Source organism: Symphalangus syndactylus, chromosome 4, assembly GCF_028878055.3.
Source record: "Symphalangus syndactylus isolate Jambi chromosome 4, NHGRI_mSymSyn1-v2.1_pri, whole genome shotgun sequence".
NCBI lineage: Eukaryota > Metazoa > Chordata > Mammalia > Primates > Hylobatidae > Symphalangus > Symphalangus syndactylus.
Genome location: NC_072426.2, coordinates 70,543,219 through 70,561,741, shown reverse-complemented (window position 1 = coordinate 70,561,741; position 18,523 = coordinate 70,543,219). Strand labels below are relative to the sequence as shown.

The following is an 18,523-nucleotide window of genomic DNA, read 5'->3' as shown; positions in this document are numbered from 1 at the left end:
AGCAAAATTTGAATTGCTGGAAGTGAAGGGAGAAATCATTCTAAGAGAAAGAATAAAATGAACCATGAAAATAAGAAATAGCATTACATTCATGTATTCATTCAGCAAACACTTAGTAATCAACCCCTCCTGTGTGTATTGCTATGATCTGATCCCTGCCCTTAAGGATCTTGGAATTGTGTACAGGAGAGAAGACACCATTGGACCACGAGTGCCTGGCATATATGAATTGGCCTCTGTGTATATATTAAGTGAATGAATGAGCACATGAGAGGGGGAGGAACAGGGGAGAGAGGGAGGAAGTCGACAGGAAGATGTGCTTAAAGAATTCTTGTGAATCGCAAGTTGTAAGCAGGTTGAGAGTTCAGAGGAGGGAACATTGTCTTGTCCACTTAGGACACTGGGATTGCAGAGGCTGGCTCGGTGGGGCAGTGCCAGCTGAGATCTCCTGGCCTTTTTGTGTCTGTGCTGGTCGCCCCATTAGGATTTCTGTCTTCCTCCGTTTGACTCACTGTCAACAGAGACCCTGTTGCACCTGATTCAACTGTTGCACGTTCTTGAAGTTAACAAATTCTTTTGTGCCATTTCTCCCAGGTACTGGTGTTTGATTTTGGTAGTGAAGTTTATGTATGGCATGGGAAAGAAGTCACGTTAGCACAACGAAAAATAGCATTTCAGCTGGCAAAGCACTTATGGAATGGAACCTTTGACTATGAGAACTGTGACATCAATCCCCTGGATCCTGGAGAATGCAATCCGCTTATCCCCAGGTACTCCTGCTGCCGCCTAGGGACGGCTCCCTGAGCGAGCTGATTCCCTTTGATCCCTCTGTTCTCACCACAGTCCTCTACTCTCACTCTTTATAGGGTTCAGTTTTCATAAACGATTATATGCAGTGGACTGTGAATATTCACAAAAGGAACAGTTCTTTAACTTTTATATAACTATTGTGGAAATATGGATGTCGTAGTCTTCTGGAAGAGGTTTGTTATAGTTGATTTATTGAAGAGAGCAAGAAATGCTGCAAGATCCCCCCTGCGGCATTCCAGGTGCTGCTGTGGCAGATGAACAGCAATTGTTTAAACAAATTACATGCGGATCTGAAAGGCTTCCCGGGTCTGGAATTCAGCCATTGATGTGAAGGTGCAAAAGCAACATGCCTCCTTCTAATTTCATACCTTCCCAGCATCACCCTCGAATTCCAGGATTTATTTGGCAGAAGATGATGTTTATGTCTTTATACCTTTTGGGAAGGGAAGAGGGGGAGGAGATGGTGTTAAAATAATGATTGCAATTGTAATATTCACTGCATGCACTAGATTCTTTAAAGTCATTTTTGCAATTCAATAGAATATGTGCAAAGTCGGAAATTATGATTTTGGAAGAATGAATTCCTACGTGCAAAGGATTGTTGTTGTTTTTTCAATTATCAGACCAAAAAAAAAAAAAACTAGTGATTTTTAACTATGGGTGCCGTTATAATAGATTAGAAACCAGTGAACCACCAAACAGCATAGAATATTGGGCATCACCCAATACATTTTAATGTTTTCCATTGAATTGGTCTATGAATTTCAACTTTCCTGCCTAGTTTCCTGCTTTAAAATCCAATTACTGATTTTCTCATTAATTAATCGTTATAGAAACCATTAAAAATTATGGCAGTGTGATAAGTTTTAAAGTCTTTTTTAAGCAAATGCACTAATGTTTAACCTCAGTATGGTAACAACCATTATTTTAAGGACTGGAACTACAGCTCAGAAGATTTTATTTGGTATAGCAAAGGAAAAAAGAACAAGCTAAAGCACAAAATCTATGTGATGGCCAACTGTATTTAATAGTGGCATAATCACAGATCTGAAAGTAGATGACTGAGCTCCTAACCCACTGGTTTTCAACATCTCTGAGACAGAATCACCTGAGGGGCCTTTAAAAAAAGGCATTTGCTCAGCCCAGCCCCAGAGATGTGTTTTCGATTCATGTGAGTTACAGCTTATGTGTCAATATGTCTTAAAAGCTCCCAGGGATTTTAAGATGCAGCCAGGATTACATACCCAGCCCTTCTTAGCAAATGAGGCTGAAACCACTGAGCCCAGTTCCAGCTGTAAGTCAGGGAAGGGGGTAGAGAAACCCCTGGCTCCTGGCCCAGGTTTGTCCACCTCACCCTGCAATCTGCCACATCGCTTGCTCACAACGCTTCAAAACATAAATGTCAGATTCTAAAGCAGAAACCAAGAGCCCTTTCAATCATCATCTTAGCAAGCCTGCAGAGTAGGACTGACATAAGAGACAGTCATTCAGATATTTTCTGATAAAGACCACAGCCTTTCAAGACGGCCGTGCATTTTCCATAGGTGCTTCTGTTTGATTCCTAAAGTCCCACAAGAGCATGAGGTAGAAGTGTCTGTGCTCTGTGATTTATCTGGCAGCTTTCTTTGAATCAGGCAGCCTTTTTGATGTGCCTCAGCTGTGACATCAGCAGCTGTGGTCTTGACCACGCAGGAAGCGACTGAGGCAGTAGCATAGCAGGGCACGAACAGCAGGGCGGGTTGCTCTAAGGGATGGCTGCATCCCGGGCCAGATCCACAACCTAAGATGGATCTGGAGGGATGAGAGATCGTGCTTATTATTCCAGGGCTACGCCCTCCGCAGCACGTGTATCTTCTCAGCTCTACCTTTATCTAAAATACCTGTGTTCTTGGGGTCAGCATAAATTCTGAAATCCTAAGGCCACACAAGACCTCTGGGTGGAGCTGTGCCGTTTTCTTTCCTATCTCTCTGTGCTCTCCTTGCCTGCTGCCCTGGACAGTGGCCTAGAAATAAGTGCACAAAAAGGCACTTCAAGATCTGTGAAAGAGTGTTCATTTTAGTGACGGGAGAATCTCTGTACTCTGGAGAGCTTTGTTGTAACATGAAATAAAATAGTAGAGAATTGAGGAGGGAGCTACCTCTTCCCTACGACTATTAATTAATTGGAGGGGCAACTTGGTAAGCCTCTGCAGGTGACTGGGCGGCTAAAGTAGACAAGTAAAGTTTTCCCTCAGCTCCTGCCCTTGCCAAAATCCCCACCCAGCGTGCCACCCCAGGGTATCCCAAAGACAAGAATTTGCTAGAATGTGGCCCACACCTGTAGTCCCAGCACTTTGGGAGACTGAGAAGGAAGGATCACTTAAGGCCAGGAGTTCAAGACCAGCCTGGGCAACATAGCGAGACCCCTGTCTCATATTGAAAAAAATACAAAAGTTAGCTAGGCATGGTGGCACACACCTGCAGTTCCAGCTATTTGCAAAGCTGAGCAGGAGGATCACTCCAGCCCAGGAGTTCGAGGCTGCAGGGAGCTATAGATTGTGCAACTGCACTTCAGCCTGGGCAACAGAGCAAGACCTTATCTCAAAAAAAGAAAAAAAAACTTGCTAGAATGTAAGAAAAGTCTAGTCCTGACGTAGTTCATGTCACATTCAGGCACATCAAAAACTCTATGGACACAAAGCTTTGCAAGACTTCAGACTAAAATAACAAAATGTCATTATTTGGTAAAATGCAGGAAAATAAACCATTTGTTTTATATGTACTTAAGTTCTTCGAGGTTTTTTCCGGTAGCCGCATGTGTTTCAGATTCCTTTGTTTAAGCTTGGCTTAATCTTGGTTCTTTTCTTGTCTGTTCTCCCAACCCCCCTCCCACCCTGCAGAAAAGGACAGGGGCGGCCCGACTGGGCGATATTTGGGAGACTTACTGAACACAATGAGACAATTTTGTTCAAAGAGAAGTTTCTGGATTGGACGGAACTGAAGAGACCGAATGAGAAGAACCCCGGGGAACTTGCCCAGCACAAGGTATTCCGGCGACTGAGTCTCAAACCTTGGGGCTTGGTTCGGGTCCCAACAAAAGTAGCCTTGATGTAAAATGATCAAATCAGGATAGTTCGCATGGCCATCACCTCAGATGTATCATTTCTTTGTGGTGAGAACATTCAAATCTTCTCTTCTAGCTATTTTGAAATCTGCAATACAGTATTGGAAAACAGTCACCCCACTGCGCAGGAGAAAACCAGAGCTCATTCCTCCTCTCTGTTGTCATTTTGTACCCGTTGGCCAACATCTCCCTGTCCTCCCTGTCCCGTCTCCTTCCCACACCCCCTTCCCCATGAAACAGATGCATGTATCAACACATCAAATCATACCCATAATAATGTGTCAACTAAAATACTTTAATTAAAAAAAAAAAAACCGTGGACACACAGACACACACACACACACAGCCACACATACACCCTTAAAGCTAGGAAGCCTTCCCAGGATTCACTAGTAGAACAGCAGACAGGCCTCCAATTCTAATCTAACTCTGGGAAGTGAAGAGTCTCAGGCGTCCATGTGCTGTTGTGGCCATGGGTGTTCAGACCTCCCAGAGTCTTTCTGGAAATGCAGCCTTTCCCTTGCTGCAGTTAAACATCCTGAGACAGAGTGTGGAAGCTGTATTTTTATGCTGTCCCATGAACAGCTGAAGCAGCATTGAGCATGACAAGGAATAGCTGCGGAAACAGGCAACTGAACTGATGTCTTCATGTGCCCCTGTAGGAAGACCCCAGGGCCGATGTCAAGCCATACGATGTGACACGGATGGTGTCCATGCCCCAGACGACAGCAGGCACCATCCTGGATGGGGTGAACGTCGGCCGTGGCTATGGCCTGGTGGAAGGACACGACAGGAGGCAGTTTGAGATCACCAGCGTCTCTGTGGATGTCTGGCACATCCTAGAATTCGACTATAGCAGGCTCCCCAAACAAAGCATTGGGCAGTTCCACGAGGGGGATGCCTATGTGGTCAAGTGGAAGTTCATGGTGAGCACGGCAGGTTAGTGAGCACTTATGGTTTTTTCCAGCTGAAAGAGGCTGGCCTGGCAGCCCTGCGCGAGCCAGCTTCTCCGATGAACCCTGTCGTGCCTTCTGCTGCGTGCGTGCAGTGGGGCACTGCTGTCATGCGCCTTTGAGAGCCGCCTAGTAAACCACAGAGATGAAAAGAAGTAAGGCTGAATTCCTAACAACCTAGCATTGCCGAGGCCACTGGTGTTCACCTGTAGAAATTGAACTTGCACGTCAAGGCATCTCAGCTCCCTCTCTCCCTCCCCTGCCCCTATCCCCAGAGCTTTTCTGGGAAAGAGATGATTGGCCTCTAAGTGATATTCCCCATGTGGCTGTGTGCTGCTTCAATTAAAGTCGTTAAGTACAGCATATTTTCGTGATTTAAAGCTGGAGCCAAATGGTGCTGTAACATTATAGTAAATACATGCACAGAAAATTTATTTGAAAAATGAAAGAGGCTGTTTCTCCCGAGACTGAGAGTATGGGTGGTGCTTTGTGGGTCTGGTGTAGTAAATGCAGACTCTAAACTCTCCTCGGTTCCTGATGGTGACAGACCCCATTGCAAAACACTCACCTAGACGCTTGGCGCTGGGGAAAGGGGGAGTCCGGTGAACTCTGGAGAAATCATCCCTTTCCTTGCCAAGGAGGAGCCTTTCCCACAGCGCTCCTCACCCCTTCCCATTTAGGAGAATATGCAGGTCACAGGTCTGTGATTTAAACTCAGAAGAGAGTATTTTTGCCTCTTTACAGCCCCCTTGCTGTGCAGGTGCACCTGCCCCCGGGGCCACAGGAAGCACAGGCAGCTGTTTGCTGATCAGAAAACTGCAGGCCCAGAAGCAGGATTTCTTTCCTGATTTATACAAGATGCATCTATTCATCAGCTGACAACATTTCCTGAGCACCTACTCTATGGAAGACACTTTGTAGGGACCAAGTAAATATTTCAGACCCTGTCTCCAAGACGCATGTGGTATCAATGACATAAAGCAGGTGCAGGAACAGCCAGCAGGTGGGCCTCGCTGAGTACACAGCCAATGGGGTTGTGTGCTGTGCAGAGCCAGGCTGTGGCCCAGAGGTCCCCTCGCCCCCTGGGGCACGATGCTGGGGGCTTTACCCTGCCTCTAGCTGAGTGCCTGCTGGGCTCCCTGAGACTTTTCTGTTGTGGTGCTAATTTTTCAGATAAGGAACAAGATAGTAACATCAAGGAAACTGCCTGAAGCCACACAGCTAGCAGGGAGTGGAGCTGGACACTCAAGTCCAGGCCTGCCTCTTTTCAAACCCAACTGTGCTATTAACCTGCTTTGCGGGCAGGGAGTCAGAGTGGGGCTCCAGCACAGGATGTGGAGAGCCGTGAGTTTGGCTACAAGGAGGGGCTGAAGATCCCAGTCACCAGACCGTGGAGCAGGTCAGGGTTGAACCAGCGGCAAGGCGACTTGAGGTTGAGCCGCTGAACACACCAAACTTCAGGGGCTTCTTAAACAGCAGGAAGGGGATCTTCCAGGGCCCAGGCAGCTCCAGCCTCTCCTTCCAGGGAGTCGTGGGGTGTCAGACAAGGACCCCCAATGGGAGGGACATTTCTTTCTCTCTTTTTGTTCTTTTTTTTTTTTTTGAGACAGGGTTTCACTCTGTCTTCCAAGCTGCAGTGCAATGGCAGAATCTCGGCTCACTGCAGCCTCGACCTCCCAGGCTCAAGCCATCCTCGTGCCTCAGCCTCCCAAGTAGCTGGGACTACAGGCATGTGCGACCATATCAAGCTAACTTTTTTTATTTTTTGTAGAGATGGGGTCTCACTGTGTTGCCCAGGCTGGTGTCAAACTCCTGGGCTCAAACCATCCTCCCACTTCAGCCTCCCAAAGGGAGCAGCATTTCTCATCTACTTAATTTCTTATGAGCAAGCAATTGGAACTGCTTCTTTCCTTTTTCATAAGGAGCTGTGTCCCTTGAGGGAAGGTCACAGGCACTGGGACCCTACAGCCTGGGATTCAGAATCTCAGGCCCTCACTTACCAGCTGTGTGGTCTGGGTAAAGTTACCCTGTCTGAGCCTTGGTTTTCTCACCTGGAAAATAGGGATTATAGTACTCAGCTCACAGGACTTTATAATCAGGTATATATGACGTTTAACAGGTGCCTGGCCTGTGTTCACATTGTAGGTGCAGGAAATACTCATCACTGACATTGTCGGCAGGAACAGCGTAATTACTGTTTTTAACTTGAAGATTAGATAACGTGGATCTCCCCAAAATAATAATAATAACAATTAATAACAAAGAGTCACTGTCATGGATTTACGCTCTTGCTTTTGTGCAGAGGTGGCATGTACAGTGTTAATCTCTGATGTTGATTACCAAAGACAACAATAATAGGGAATTGAGTGTGTTTCGGGGCGGGTGGATCTCTTAACCTTTGGAGTAGTGGAACTGGGAACTTTAAAGAACAAACTAAAGGCACTTGTAGTGCCCGTTCCTAAAATGCAAAAAGGGAAATCGTGTTTTATAAAACCAGATATAGTTTAATTTAGCCATTTTCTTACTTTAGCTGTTAGTTATGAGAAAAAAAAAGTAATTGTGAATGAATGAATGAGTAAAACTGTTAAAGTGAATTAATTAAAAATAAAGCAAAGAGTTCAGACTTTCATGGACTATTGACTTGGAGGCCCCTAAGAAATATGATTTGACCCGGATGATTCCTTTCTATATGTCTTCCCAGTAAACACAATGGCCATCTCACAGCCACCTCCAACATCTTTTTCAGCAGACTTACAACTTGGAAAAAGCCCAGCTTTAGAGAATTAAGTTAAAGCAGGGATCATTCAGATTCCAGACCATCCCTCCAGCAGGGGGGAGGCACAGCCCGATGGCACTTGCAGTCACTCCATAGCCAATGCGGAAGCTCTGGCCCCTTGGTGACACTAGTCCGACTCCTCTATCACTTGTGCGCACAAGGGCCACACCTGCAAACAGGACTGAGTCAGAGCTCAGGGTGCACTTCTGGGAGAGGGTCAGCAAAAAGCAGCAGCTGCACAGGTGGTACAGCCTCCACTTGGCCGATGCTGGCCTGCCTGCTAGGGTCAATGTCCTGGCCCAGTGCCTGCAGGGTAGGGTTACTCGCTCCCCAGCAGGGTAAGGGGACAGCTGCTCAAGGTGCCCAGGGATGCCGAGCCAGGCTCCTCCAGGGCCTGACAGATGTCTAGTTCCTATAAATAGGTGGCTCTGGTGCAAGAATACTTGACCATGAACAGTTTTTATATTTGTATTTTCTGTTATTCCTAAATAGAACTACTAGCACCAAACATTCTTGAAAGTGCCTTGGTGGCGTAACATGTTCACACTTTAAATTAGGTAACTAATCAAGGTTGTAAAGAGAATAGCTGGCTGGGCGTGGTGGCTCATGCCTGTAATCCCAGCACTTCGGGAGGCTGAGGCGGGCAAATCATGAGGTCAGGAGTTTGAGACTATCCTGGCCAACATGGTGAAACCCCCGTCTCTACTAAAAATACAAAAAGTTACCTGGTCATAGTGGCGGGCACCTATAATCCCAGCTACTCGGGAGGCTGAGGCAGGATAATCGCTTGAACCCGGGAGGCGGAGGTTGCAGTGAGCTGAGATCATGCCACTGCATTCCAGCCCAGGCGACAGGGTGAGACCCTGTCTCAAAAAAATAATAGCCCAGCAGTTCTTACCACTAAAAATTTAATCTTTACATTGCCAAAATTAAAAATGAATACACATATGAAAAATTAAGTTGCATATAGGATTAAATTTGGGTCTGTGCAGGAAAACTGTAAGGAAAACTAGTGAAATGTTTGCTTCATAAAATATCTTTAAAGGAATAAAATTCTAGACTCACATTTGTAACCCCAGAGTTTTGGGAAGCTGAGGTGGGAAAATCACTTAAGGCCACGTGTTTAAGACTAACCTGGGCAACATAGTGAGAGACCTGTTTATACAGAAAAATAAAAAATGAGCCCAGCATGGTGGCATGCACCTGTAATCCCAGCACTTTGGGAGGCTGAGGCAGGAGGATCACTGGAGCCCAGGAATTCAGGGGTGCAGTGAGCTATGGTCATACCACTGCACTCCAACCTGGGCAACAGAGCAAGACCCTGTCTCTAAAATAAAAGTAAGTTAAAAAAGAGATACAATTCTATTTTGGGTATATACACTGAAGTCTGTTTGCAATGTTAGGATGTAATGTTGGTTATTTAAGCGTGAATATGTATTTACACAATGTATTTGAGTGCTAACAGATTTCAAGATCTTTATAAACTCTTATGATCTATTTGAAACATATCTTTCCTCAGTAATCTATTTAGTGCAACAAATGTTCACTATTTGAAGAATAGGATCGCTATTCAAGGGCAAAGTTTTGTTGCTAAGTTAGCAGAAATTTCAATTAAGTGGCTTCCAAATTAATTGTGGGATTTATAATCTAGGCATTGATGGTTCCTATTTTATTTTGCCCTCTCAAAAACACCCAAACTTAACCAGTTCAGATCCACAGTGGATGGTACAAAAGACTGTGCTTAGTCAAAATACTTTAAGAAATTATTAGAATCATTTATGAAACCTATGTTACAGATACTTTACCAAACAAAGGGCTAAAAATCAAATAAATATGACCCCCTACCTTTTAAGAACTTAAATGAGTTTGATTCTTCCCTTCAAACCTCAATACGGTTGCAATGTTGGAGATGGGATTGGAGCTGGGAAAAATCGCAGTGATATAAAACAGAGACTCCAGTTATTCTCGTTCCTTTCAAACCTATGTGGGTGTTCCCACCAACTGCTGCATTCTCCTGTGTTGACCCTCACTCCCTGGGACACCCAGGCCTTTGGGTCAAGAGCTTGGTCTACTGGCCTCACTCAGCTTAGAAGCCTCTGCTTCCAGATTAGCGTCATTCAGGTCTGCACTCCCCACCTCCTCAGAAAGGGCTTCCCTCAGCTGGTGTCCCATGAGCCCTGACCCTGCCTGGCGTCACCTTCTTGTCTCTTGTCCTCATAGCACTTATCACTATCCGAAATTGTCTTGCTCGTCTCTTTGTTTATTAGAACAAAAGCTCCAAGCATCAAGTTCATCATTGTCTTGTTCATCATTGTAGCCCAGAATCCTGAAGTCCCCGCTCAGTGAATATTTGTTGAATGCATGAATGAATGAAGGGAATCTAGAGTGAGACATATTCTTACACGTAGAGATTTGGATGTCTGTAGTAACATCTAAAATGCCCACTTGGCCCATAATTCCAGCACTTTTGGAGGCTGAGGTGGGAGGATCACTTGAGGCCAGGAGTTAGAGACCAGCCTAGGTAACATAGTGAGACCTATCTCTACAAAATTTTAAAAATAAAAATTAGCCAGGCATGGTGACGCATGCCTGTAGTCCCAGCTATTTGGGAGGCTGAGGCGGGAGGATCATTTGAGCCCAGGAGGCTGAGGCTGCAGTGAGCCATGATTGCGCCATTGCACTCCAGCCTGGGTGACAGAGGGAGACCCTGTAACCTCCCTGTGACTGCTCTCCACACCAAGCATTCTCATCTGCCTCCTGTGCTGCTCATGTTTACCGAGTGCCTGTGGGGTGCCAGCCATGGGGACCATCAGCACTTAATCCCGGCAGCAGCCCTGGTGACAGACATGAAATCCAGATTAGTTTATGCTCAAATGATATGTCAGCAACCTATCTCCTCATTCCTGACAGAACTTGAAAACTTCAAAGCTGTATTTTTTACTAGAACAGTTTTAACAGTCTGCATTTTTTCCTTTGTGCTTAAAGCTGGCCCTGCTATTGTTTTTAACATCTTTTCTCTACCAACTAATCTTTTGCCAAAGAGTGGTGTAATATGGAAAACGTGTTTGTGTCTGTGTGAGCCCTTAGTCCTGCTCTGGTGGTCACCAAATACTTTATTTATTTATTTATTTATTTATTTATTTATTTATTTATTTGTTTGTAAGAGAGTCTCACTCTGTCACCCAGGCTGGAGTGCAGTGACACAATCATGGCTAACTGTGGTCTCAAACTCCTGGGCTCAAGTGATTCTCCTGCCTCAGTCTCCCAAGTAGCTGGGACTACAGGTGTGCAACACCACGCCTTTAAATTATTTTAGAGGTGGGGTCTTGCTATGTTGCCCAGGCTGGTCTTGAAATCCTGACCTCAAGCAGTCCTCCCAGAATGTTGGGATTACAGGCATGAGCCACTCACCTGGCCTCACCAAATATTTTGAAGAAATTACTCTGTTGCACACTTGGAGTGATCTGCCACCCCCTCCAGATGACAGATCTTTTTCTCAGGGCACCAAAAAGGCCCCTCAGATCCCTTTTCTCCCTGTTGGAAGCTCTGGGTCAGGAGCTGGAAGGAAGGTGGTTTTTCTCTTCTCCTGGGCATGACCAACCTTCCCTCCAGGTGCCAATGGTTTCTCCCCAGCCCTAGGCCCGAGGCTCTTTGCTACTGGTCCTTGCAGGCCCCGGGGAAGTGAACCAGACATTTGCTTCTCCTCAGGTGTCTCAGCTGCTGACCTGTCCCTCTGCTATTCTGTGTTTGCAGTGGGAAGTCGCCAGAAGGGAGAGCACTCGGTGAGGGCGGCCGGCAAAGAGAAGTGCGTCTACTTCTTCTGGCAAGGCCGGCACTCCACCGTGAGTGAGAAGGGCACGTCGGCATTGATGACGGTGGAGCTGGATGAGGAAAGGGGGGCCCAGGTGAGTCCTGTGGAGCTCTGCACCCCGGGGACTGAGAGGAGCGTCCTCTCCTGGGAGCCGATGGCACTTGGCCTGGTCCCTCCCAACATGATTCTGATAATGGAAGACCACGTCACCCAAAGCACTTCAGTCCTGGTCTGGCGTCTGCAGATTTCAGGCTGTGCCTCCCACTTCTTTCCTCTTCCCACTTTTTGTAAGATGATCCTAGGGAAAATGTTGTATCTGCAAATAGGAAATCCACATGACAAGTGCAGATGGCCAATGGGTGGCTTTGAAAGGTTTGTTAGGTTTCCAACTAACCAATCAAGGCACTGTAGGTAAAACAAAGAGATGCCATCATCCACTTCTCACAATGGGAGTGATTTTTTAAAGGATGGGTCCAGGGCCAGCTGGCAAGGCCTCAGTAGGATGAGGATGCTGTGTTTTGGGTGAAAAGTGTAACTTGAACAGCCATCCTGAAATTTTGTCACGAGAACCTTAAAACTTTGATCAGTTGTTCCATGTATACGAATCTACCTGAAAGATATACCAGGTGAATGTAAGGATTGGGAACACCCATCACCTGTATTCATGGCAGCCTGAGTGGTTTTCTGGAACAGGTCAGATTGGGTCACTCCCTTGCTGTCTGCCACACACACTGCAGTCCAAGCAGCTTCCCAGGGCTCCAGCACCTTCTTGGTGGGCCCTGGACACCTCTCCAAGCTCCTCCTGCTCCTCCCCTCCACCCAGGCCACTCCAGCCTCTCCCTGTTCCACGACCACCTCCTTCCACTCACCTCCTGCCCCGTGCCCCATTCCACTGTCTGGAAACTTCCCGTGCCTACTCCATACTGCCTCTACATCCGTACCCCTGTGTACTGCCTCTTATGAGGCAGGTTTCTGTTCAGATGTCACCCGCACCCCCCCGCCCCGTTCTATCCGAGCCTTCTCATTCTCTCATCATTCTCAGTCCCTGCACTTTATCCCTTTATTTTCACAGCACTTCCCACCACCTAAAGCTACATGATCCCCCAGGAGCGTGACAGAGACCCTGCGACCCTGGCCTTACAACCCCAGGGCCTGCATCGTGCCTAGGAGGGACTGCTGCCCAGATCCGAGGCCACCTAAAGCTACTGGCCTCACAACCGCATGGCCTTATAACCCCAGGGCCTGCATCATGCTTGGCAGGGACTGCTGCCCAGATGAGGCTTGCAAACCTTTCTCTTTAACATTCAGATGATCTCTGCCTGAGTCTCCTCTGCTCTGTAGAGTACCAGCAATTAAGAGTTAACTTGCTGAGTAGCAGCAATTAAGAGTTAACTCTGGGGTTCTTTGAAAACAGGACAATGCCGTGTGCAAATCTCTTTATTCTCCTGGATGAATGATTAACGATAGCAGAAGGGAAGACAGCAGAAACATTCTTGCCAGAAACAGATCCACACTCACCCAGCCTCCCACAGTCCCAAGAACCAATCACATTTCCTAAAAAATATTTTCCACCATGGACTATATTTTAGAAATGGTATTGGCAAGAGTTGCCTTTTAATTTATTCCTAGTAGTCATTTCAACTACCCCTTTATTTTTTTGTAAAGGCCATGAATGAACATGCTTTTATCATGCCTTCAAAATCATCCTCAGAGTTTTGAGTCTTAATCTCTCTCATTTGAGCATTTTACCTGTTACCAATCCAGTGGATGGAAAATCATTTTATTTTTATTTGTATCATTTTTTTGAGACAGGGTCTCACTCTGTCACCCAGGCTGGAGTGCAGTGGCACCATCACCACTCACTGCAGCCTTGACCTCCCAGGCTCAGTCAGTCCTCCTTCCTCAGCCTCCTGGGTAGCTGGGACTTCAGGCATGCACCACTACAGGCATGAGCCACGGTCCAGCTCTGGAAAATCATTTTAGATATGAAATACTGCCACAAAATGGCAATTGGTTATGCAAAATGGGCACTGAGATTGATAACTCACAGTGAGAAATCCTTTCTCTCAGTGCTCCGTGACTACGAGCTCCAGGAAACATTTCCTCTGTAAGGAAAGGTGTCCTAGAGGGAGGTGACTCAACCCTCACATTATTCGTGGTGCAGATAACACCTGAAGGAAGAGCCTTCTCTAACAGAGGCTGAGTGGACTGCTGGGATGGCCGCAAACCATATATTTTCCCTAGAATTATTACCAAGTCAGTGATGAGTCATTCTCATTGCTGAGAGCTATCTTGTTAAGAGTTTGTTTATATCAGTCTTGTGACATCAATAACCACAGAATATCATTAAAATATCAGGAGTTATGTTTTAAAAGAATATTCCTTGACAGAACAACATTAAGTAAAGAAAATGAGGCTGTACATCAATATAAAGCACGGCTCCTATTTTGTTTAGGAAAAGAAGACCCTCCCTGAGTAACACCCTGAGAGGAGGCTGCACACGGCAGCGTTCACAGAGCTTCTCTTTAGGTGGTTAGCAATGGCTAATAGTGTTAGCAATGGCTTTTGTTTGTACGTCTTGATATTTTTCAGATTTTCCGGGAGAGGCATGTATTGTTTTTAGGACTTTGAAAACCCCGCGCCCCTTACCTATTTACCTCTGTTTAAATTGGAAGGTCCAGGTTCTCCAGGGAAAGGAGCCCCCCTGTTTCCTGCAGTGTTTCCAGGGGGGGATGGTGGTGCACTCCGGGAGGCGGGAAGAGGAAGAAGAAAATGTGCAAAGTAAGTCACTTTTACTGCTGGAATTCGACTTTGCCTTTCCCTCTCTTGGAAAGAATTTTTATAAGCTCAGGGCTGAAAGTGAGTCTGTCTTCATCTAACTGTGGCTCTACCTCTGAAAGCCTCCTGATGTTTGCCTGATAACTCAGCTCTGTGGGTGCTCGTGACCAGCCTCTCCCTGGAGAATTTACTCGGGATTCACCTTTGCACGCAGGAGGCTGGAAGGTGGTCTCCCCTCCTCCGTCTGCTCTTTTTAGGAGAAAAGAAAAATCAGTGGCTCTTCTATTATAAATTATGAAATTTTTTGTTGACCAGCACCCCAGCCCACCAAAAAAAATCTTAGCTCTAGAGCCTTTTAAAATATGCCTGTTATAGAACTTATTGTATAAATTTTGGGAGAATGGTTTTTCTGCATTGTGGACTTCAGATCACCTGCTTCTAACTACATAAGAACCCACTTTTTAGGCTGGCAGGAAGGCCTGATGCGTCAGTGCTCGGCAGGGCTCCCTGCGCAGTGCCTCAGCCCCTCCAGTCCCCTAAGTCCCTGGCCCTGGACAGAGGTGGCTGCGGTGGATGGCACAGCGGACAGTAGGAAGGGCCGCGTTTGCTGCCACTCGCTCACGTCCTAACTCCTCTGCGCCGCCGGTGCCCCCTGCAGGTGAGTGGCGGCTGTACTGCGTGCGCGGAGAGGTGCCCGTGGAAGGGAATTTGCTGGAAGTGGCCTGTCACTGTAGCAGCCTGAGGTCCAGGACTTCCATGGTGGTGCTCAACGTCAACAAGGCCCTTATCTACCTGTGGCACGGATGCAAAGCCCAGGCCCACACGAAGGAGGTCGGAAGGACCGCCGCGAACAAGATCAAGGAACAGTGAGTGTGGTGTCTGCAACAAGTGCCCCACACACGGGGCTTCCCAGAGGGACGGGGCAGGCTCAGGGGTACCAAGACTCCCGGCAGATCCCAGGGTGCTGAAAGTGACTGCAGCAAGGGATGGCTGGGAACGTGGTGAGGGGCCTCTGACGTTCCGAGCAGAGAGGACACACATCTCAGTCCAGACCTCCGACTTGGGGGCCGCTCTCACAGTCTGAGGATTTATCTGGCTGGGTGAGAGGCTGGTGAGGAGCCAGGGAGTGACTCTTGCAAGCACTCTGGGTTCTTTCTTCATAGTTGCCGTTCAGCTTTTGGATGAGAAGCCTGGAGGCCTTTGATGTTTAAAGGGAACACTTTCAAATACCTGTTAGGGATTTGGAGTTTTCATTTGTCAGAACAGCGGAGTGTTAAAAAGCTAAAGAAGAGTGTGGGAAACCGCCATCTGTGTCAGATGATAAGATGTCCCCCATTCTGGAGAGCAGCCCCCGATGGGGAGGGATCGGACTCTCTGGGCACTTCCCGGGTACGGCACTTCCGGGTTGGGTTTTCTCCCCCTCCCAGGCAGGCACCTGCCGTTGGCCACTTGCAAAGGCTCAGCACACTGTGAGATAGCACTGAGTGGGGACCTTGGGGAAGAGGGGAACCGGAAGGGCCATGAAGGCCACAGCCCAGGGAGGACGCTGTGGTGGCCGGCCCCCCGCTAGGGTGGTCTGCCGCTGTGGCTCTGCACTTCCTAGCAGCCCAGGCAAAATAAGCGTTGCAAGCTGCCAGAGAAGCCCAGTGTCGCCCAGGCATTCAGGAGGCAACTGAGACCTGTGAGGACCTCAGTGAGGAAAAGTGAAGAGCTTCCTAGGGGCACATCCCCAGAGTTTGATTTGGTGAACCCCATTCTCTGGGTTCTGGAACAGGGCAGTGGCCAGGGCCCCTGTGTCCGCTCTGAAAACACACTACCCAGAGAGGGCAGAGAGGAGAACGGGGCAGGTGACCTCTCCACAGGGAGGCAGATGTGAAACAAGATGTTTCCTCTCAAAACACCACCTGTGGGCTAGGGCACGGGGAGGGGTGAGAAATCACATCCCCTGAGGTGGCCCACGGCATTTGAGGCCCATCAGAGGGTTTACTTGGACCACTGAGAAAAAGAAAAACAATGAAGAGCTCATTCACATATTCACTCAACAAACATTGATTGAGTACCTGATTGACGCCAAGCAATCTGGACTTACAGGACTTACCCTATAAATCTCGGAAAAATGGTTTTTCTGCATTATGAACTTTGGGCAACCTGCTTCTAACTCCAAAGGACTGGAGTTAGGAACTGGGGACTTGGTGGTGAATAAGCCCAAGTCTCTGTCCTCATGAAGTTCATGTTCTAGCAGGAGAGAAAGACAAGAAATAGTCAATATGTATTGTTCTGTATAAAAATGTAATTTTCATGACACATTAGATGTGATTAAACATCCCTCCCTAGGGGCAAGTCAACTTCCCCTCCTCCACCACACACACTTATAAACTGCAGAGCATTTTTCCATTCATGAGTAAGAATTGCTTTTCCTTAGAAAGTAGAAGAGATGGTGAACTGATCTCCAGATTTAGTTTTGAATAATTTATATCTGTACCCCATATATATATATGTACCTACTATTAGTATATACCCACAAATTTTAAATTTAAAAAAGCAGACAATAACAAGTATTGGCAAGGATGTGAAAATTGGAACTCTTACACATTACTTGGAAAACAGTCTAGCAATTTCTCAAAAGATTTAACAATACAGTTACCATATGACTAGCAACTCTACTCCTAGATATCTACCCAAGAGAAATGAAAACACTTGTACATGAAGGTTCATAGCCATGTTAGTCATAGTGGCCAAAAGATGGAAATAACCCAAATCTGTACCAACACATTAATGGATAAAAAAAATGTGGCATAGCCATACAGTGGAATATTATTCTGTCATAAAAAAGAACTCAGTACTGATACATGCTACAACATGGATGAACCTTAAAAACATTACACTAAGTTAAAAAACTCAGTCACAAAGGAACGTATATTATATAATTCCATCTGTATGAAATGTCCAAAACAGGCAAGTCCATAAATACAGAAGTAGATTAGTGGGTTCTGAGGACTAAGGATGGGGGAAATACAGAGTGACTGCTAACGAATACAGGGCTTCTTTTTCCGGGAGATGAAAATGTTCTGAAATTAGTGATGACAGTTGCACAACTCTGTGAATATACTAAAATCTGTACACATAAAAAGAGTGAATTTTATGACATGTGAATGATATCTCAATAAAGCTATTATAAAGCTGTTAGCATAATAATAATAATTTTGGGTCACCAGCACTCTCCAGACTTATAAAGAACTCTTGGAGTTTCTCCCTTGCAGATGCCCCCTGGAAGCAGGACTGCATAGTAGCAGCAAAGTCACAATTCATGAGTGTGATGAAGGCTCTGAGCCACTCGGATTCTGGGATGCCTTGGGAAGGAGAGACAGGAAAGCCTACGATTGCATGCTTCAAGGTAATGCGGCATCCACAGCCTGCGATCTGGTTTTTTTGTTTGTTTTTGGAGTCTTGCTCTGTTATCCAGGCTGGAGTATAGTGGTGCGATCACAGCTTACTGCAGCTTCAACCTCCTGGGCTCAAGTGATCAGCCTGCCTCAGTCTCCCAAAGTGCTGGGATTGCAGGCTTGAGCCACTGTGCCCCATTCATGTTTTATCTTAATTCTTCAGTCTGTCTTAAATCTAGTGTGATGAGTATTATGTCCAGCTGATTGAACAGTTTTTTTCTCCCCAGGAGTGAGTTCAACTTGGACACCAAGACTTCAAATTCTCACTGGCAAATCAGCTCCCAAGGCTTCCCAGGGACCAAGCCACCTTCCAGGGTTTTAGGGACTCAGGGCACCATTTTATTTCTTTCCTCATAGGTGCCACCTGAGAAATAGCAGTCCTCTGGGTGTTGGAGTGGGATCTGGGGAAGGAAGCCAGCCTCTTATCCCCTTTCCAGAGCCCTTCAGTCATTAACCTATTTGGAAATACAAAGGCCGTGTCTGTATAGAATAGGCACTCCCGTTCACCAGAGTGAGGTTAGGTGTGTATATGTGTACTTTCCCAGCTGTTCTCAAAATACAGATGAACATTAGAAGGAAAGCGAACTTTTGTTAAGCAGTTCCAATAAGCCAGACACCAGCCAGCACCTTACATATAGTAACTCCATTAGTACAACCCAATACTCTGCCATTTTTACAGATGAGGCAACTGAGGCATACAGAAGTTAATCAACTTGCCCAAGGCTGGGCAGCAATGGAGTATCCTCATAACTGCTCCATAATACTCTGCCCCTCAATGTTTATAAACTTTTATATAGCTTTTTAAACATAATGCATAGAAAACGTTTGAAATTATGGAGAAGTTAAAAA

The 18,523-nt window shown here is 46.4% G+C and overlaps 1 protein-coding gene across 4 annotated transcripts in view; it reads left to right on the top strand.

The window, feature by feature from the left end:
* LOC129480770 (supervillin) overlaps positions 1-18,523 on the top strand; it is a 277,840-nt gene that overhangs the window by 250,004 nt on the left and 9,313 nt on the right. For all 4 annotated transcript variants that reach the window (XM_063637239.1, XM_063637240.1, XM_055275028.2 and 1 more), the window contains 7 exons: positions 595-770; positions 3,690-3,834; positions 4,576-4,852; positions 11,396-11,547; positions 14,129-14,234; positions 14,890-15,097; positions 17,492-17,625. In XM_063637239.1, coding sequence (XP_063493309.1) covers positions 595-770; positions 3,690-3,834; positions 4,576-4,852; positions 11,396-11,547; positions 14,129-14,234; positions 14,890-15,097; positions 17,492-17,625 — 1,198 coding nt within the window. The remainder of the gene's footprint in view (positions 1-594; positions 771-3,689; positions 3,835-4,575; positions 4,853-11,395; positions 11,548-14,128; positions 14,235-14,889; positions 15,098-17,491; positions 17,626-18,523) is intronic.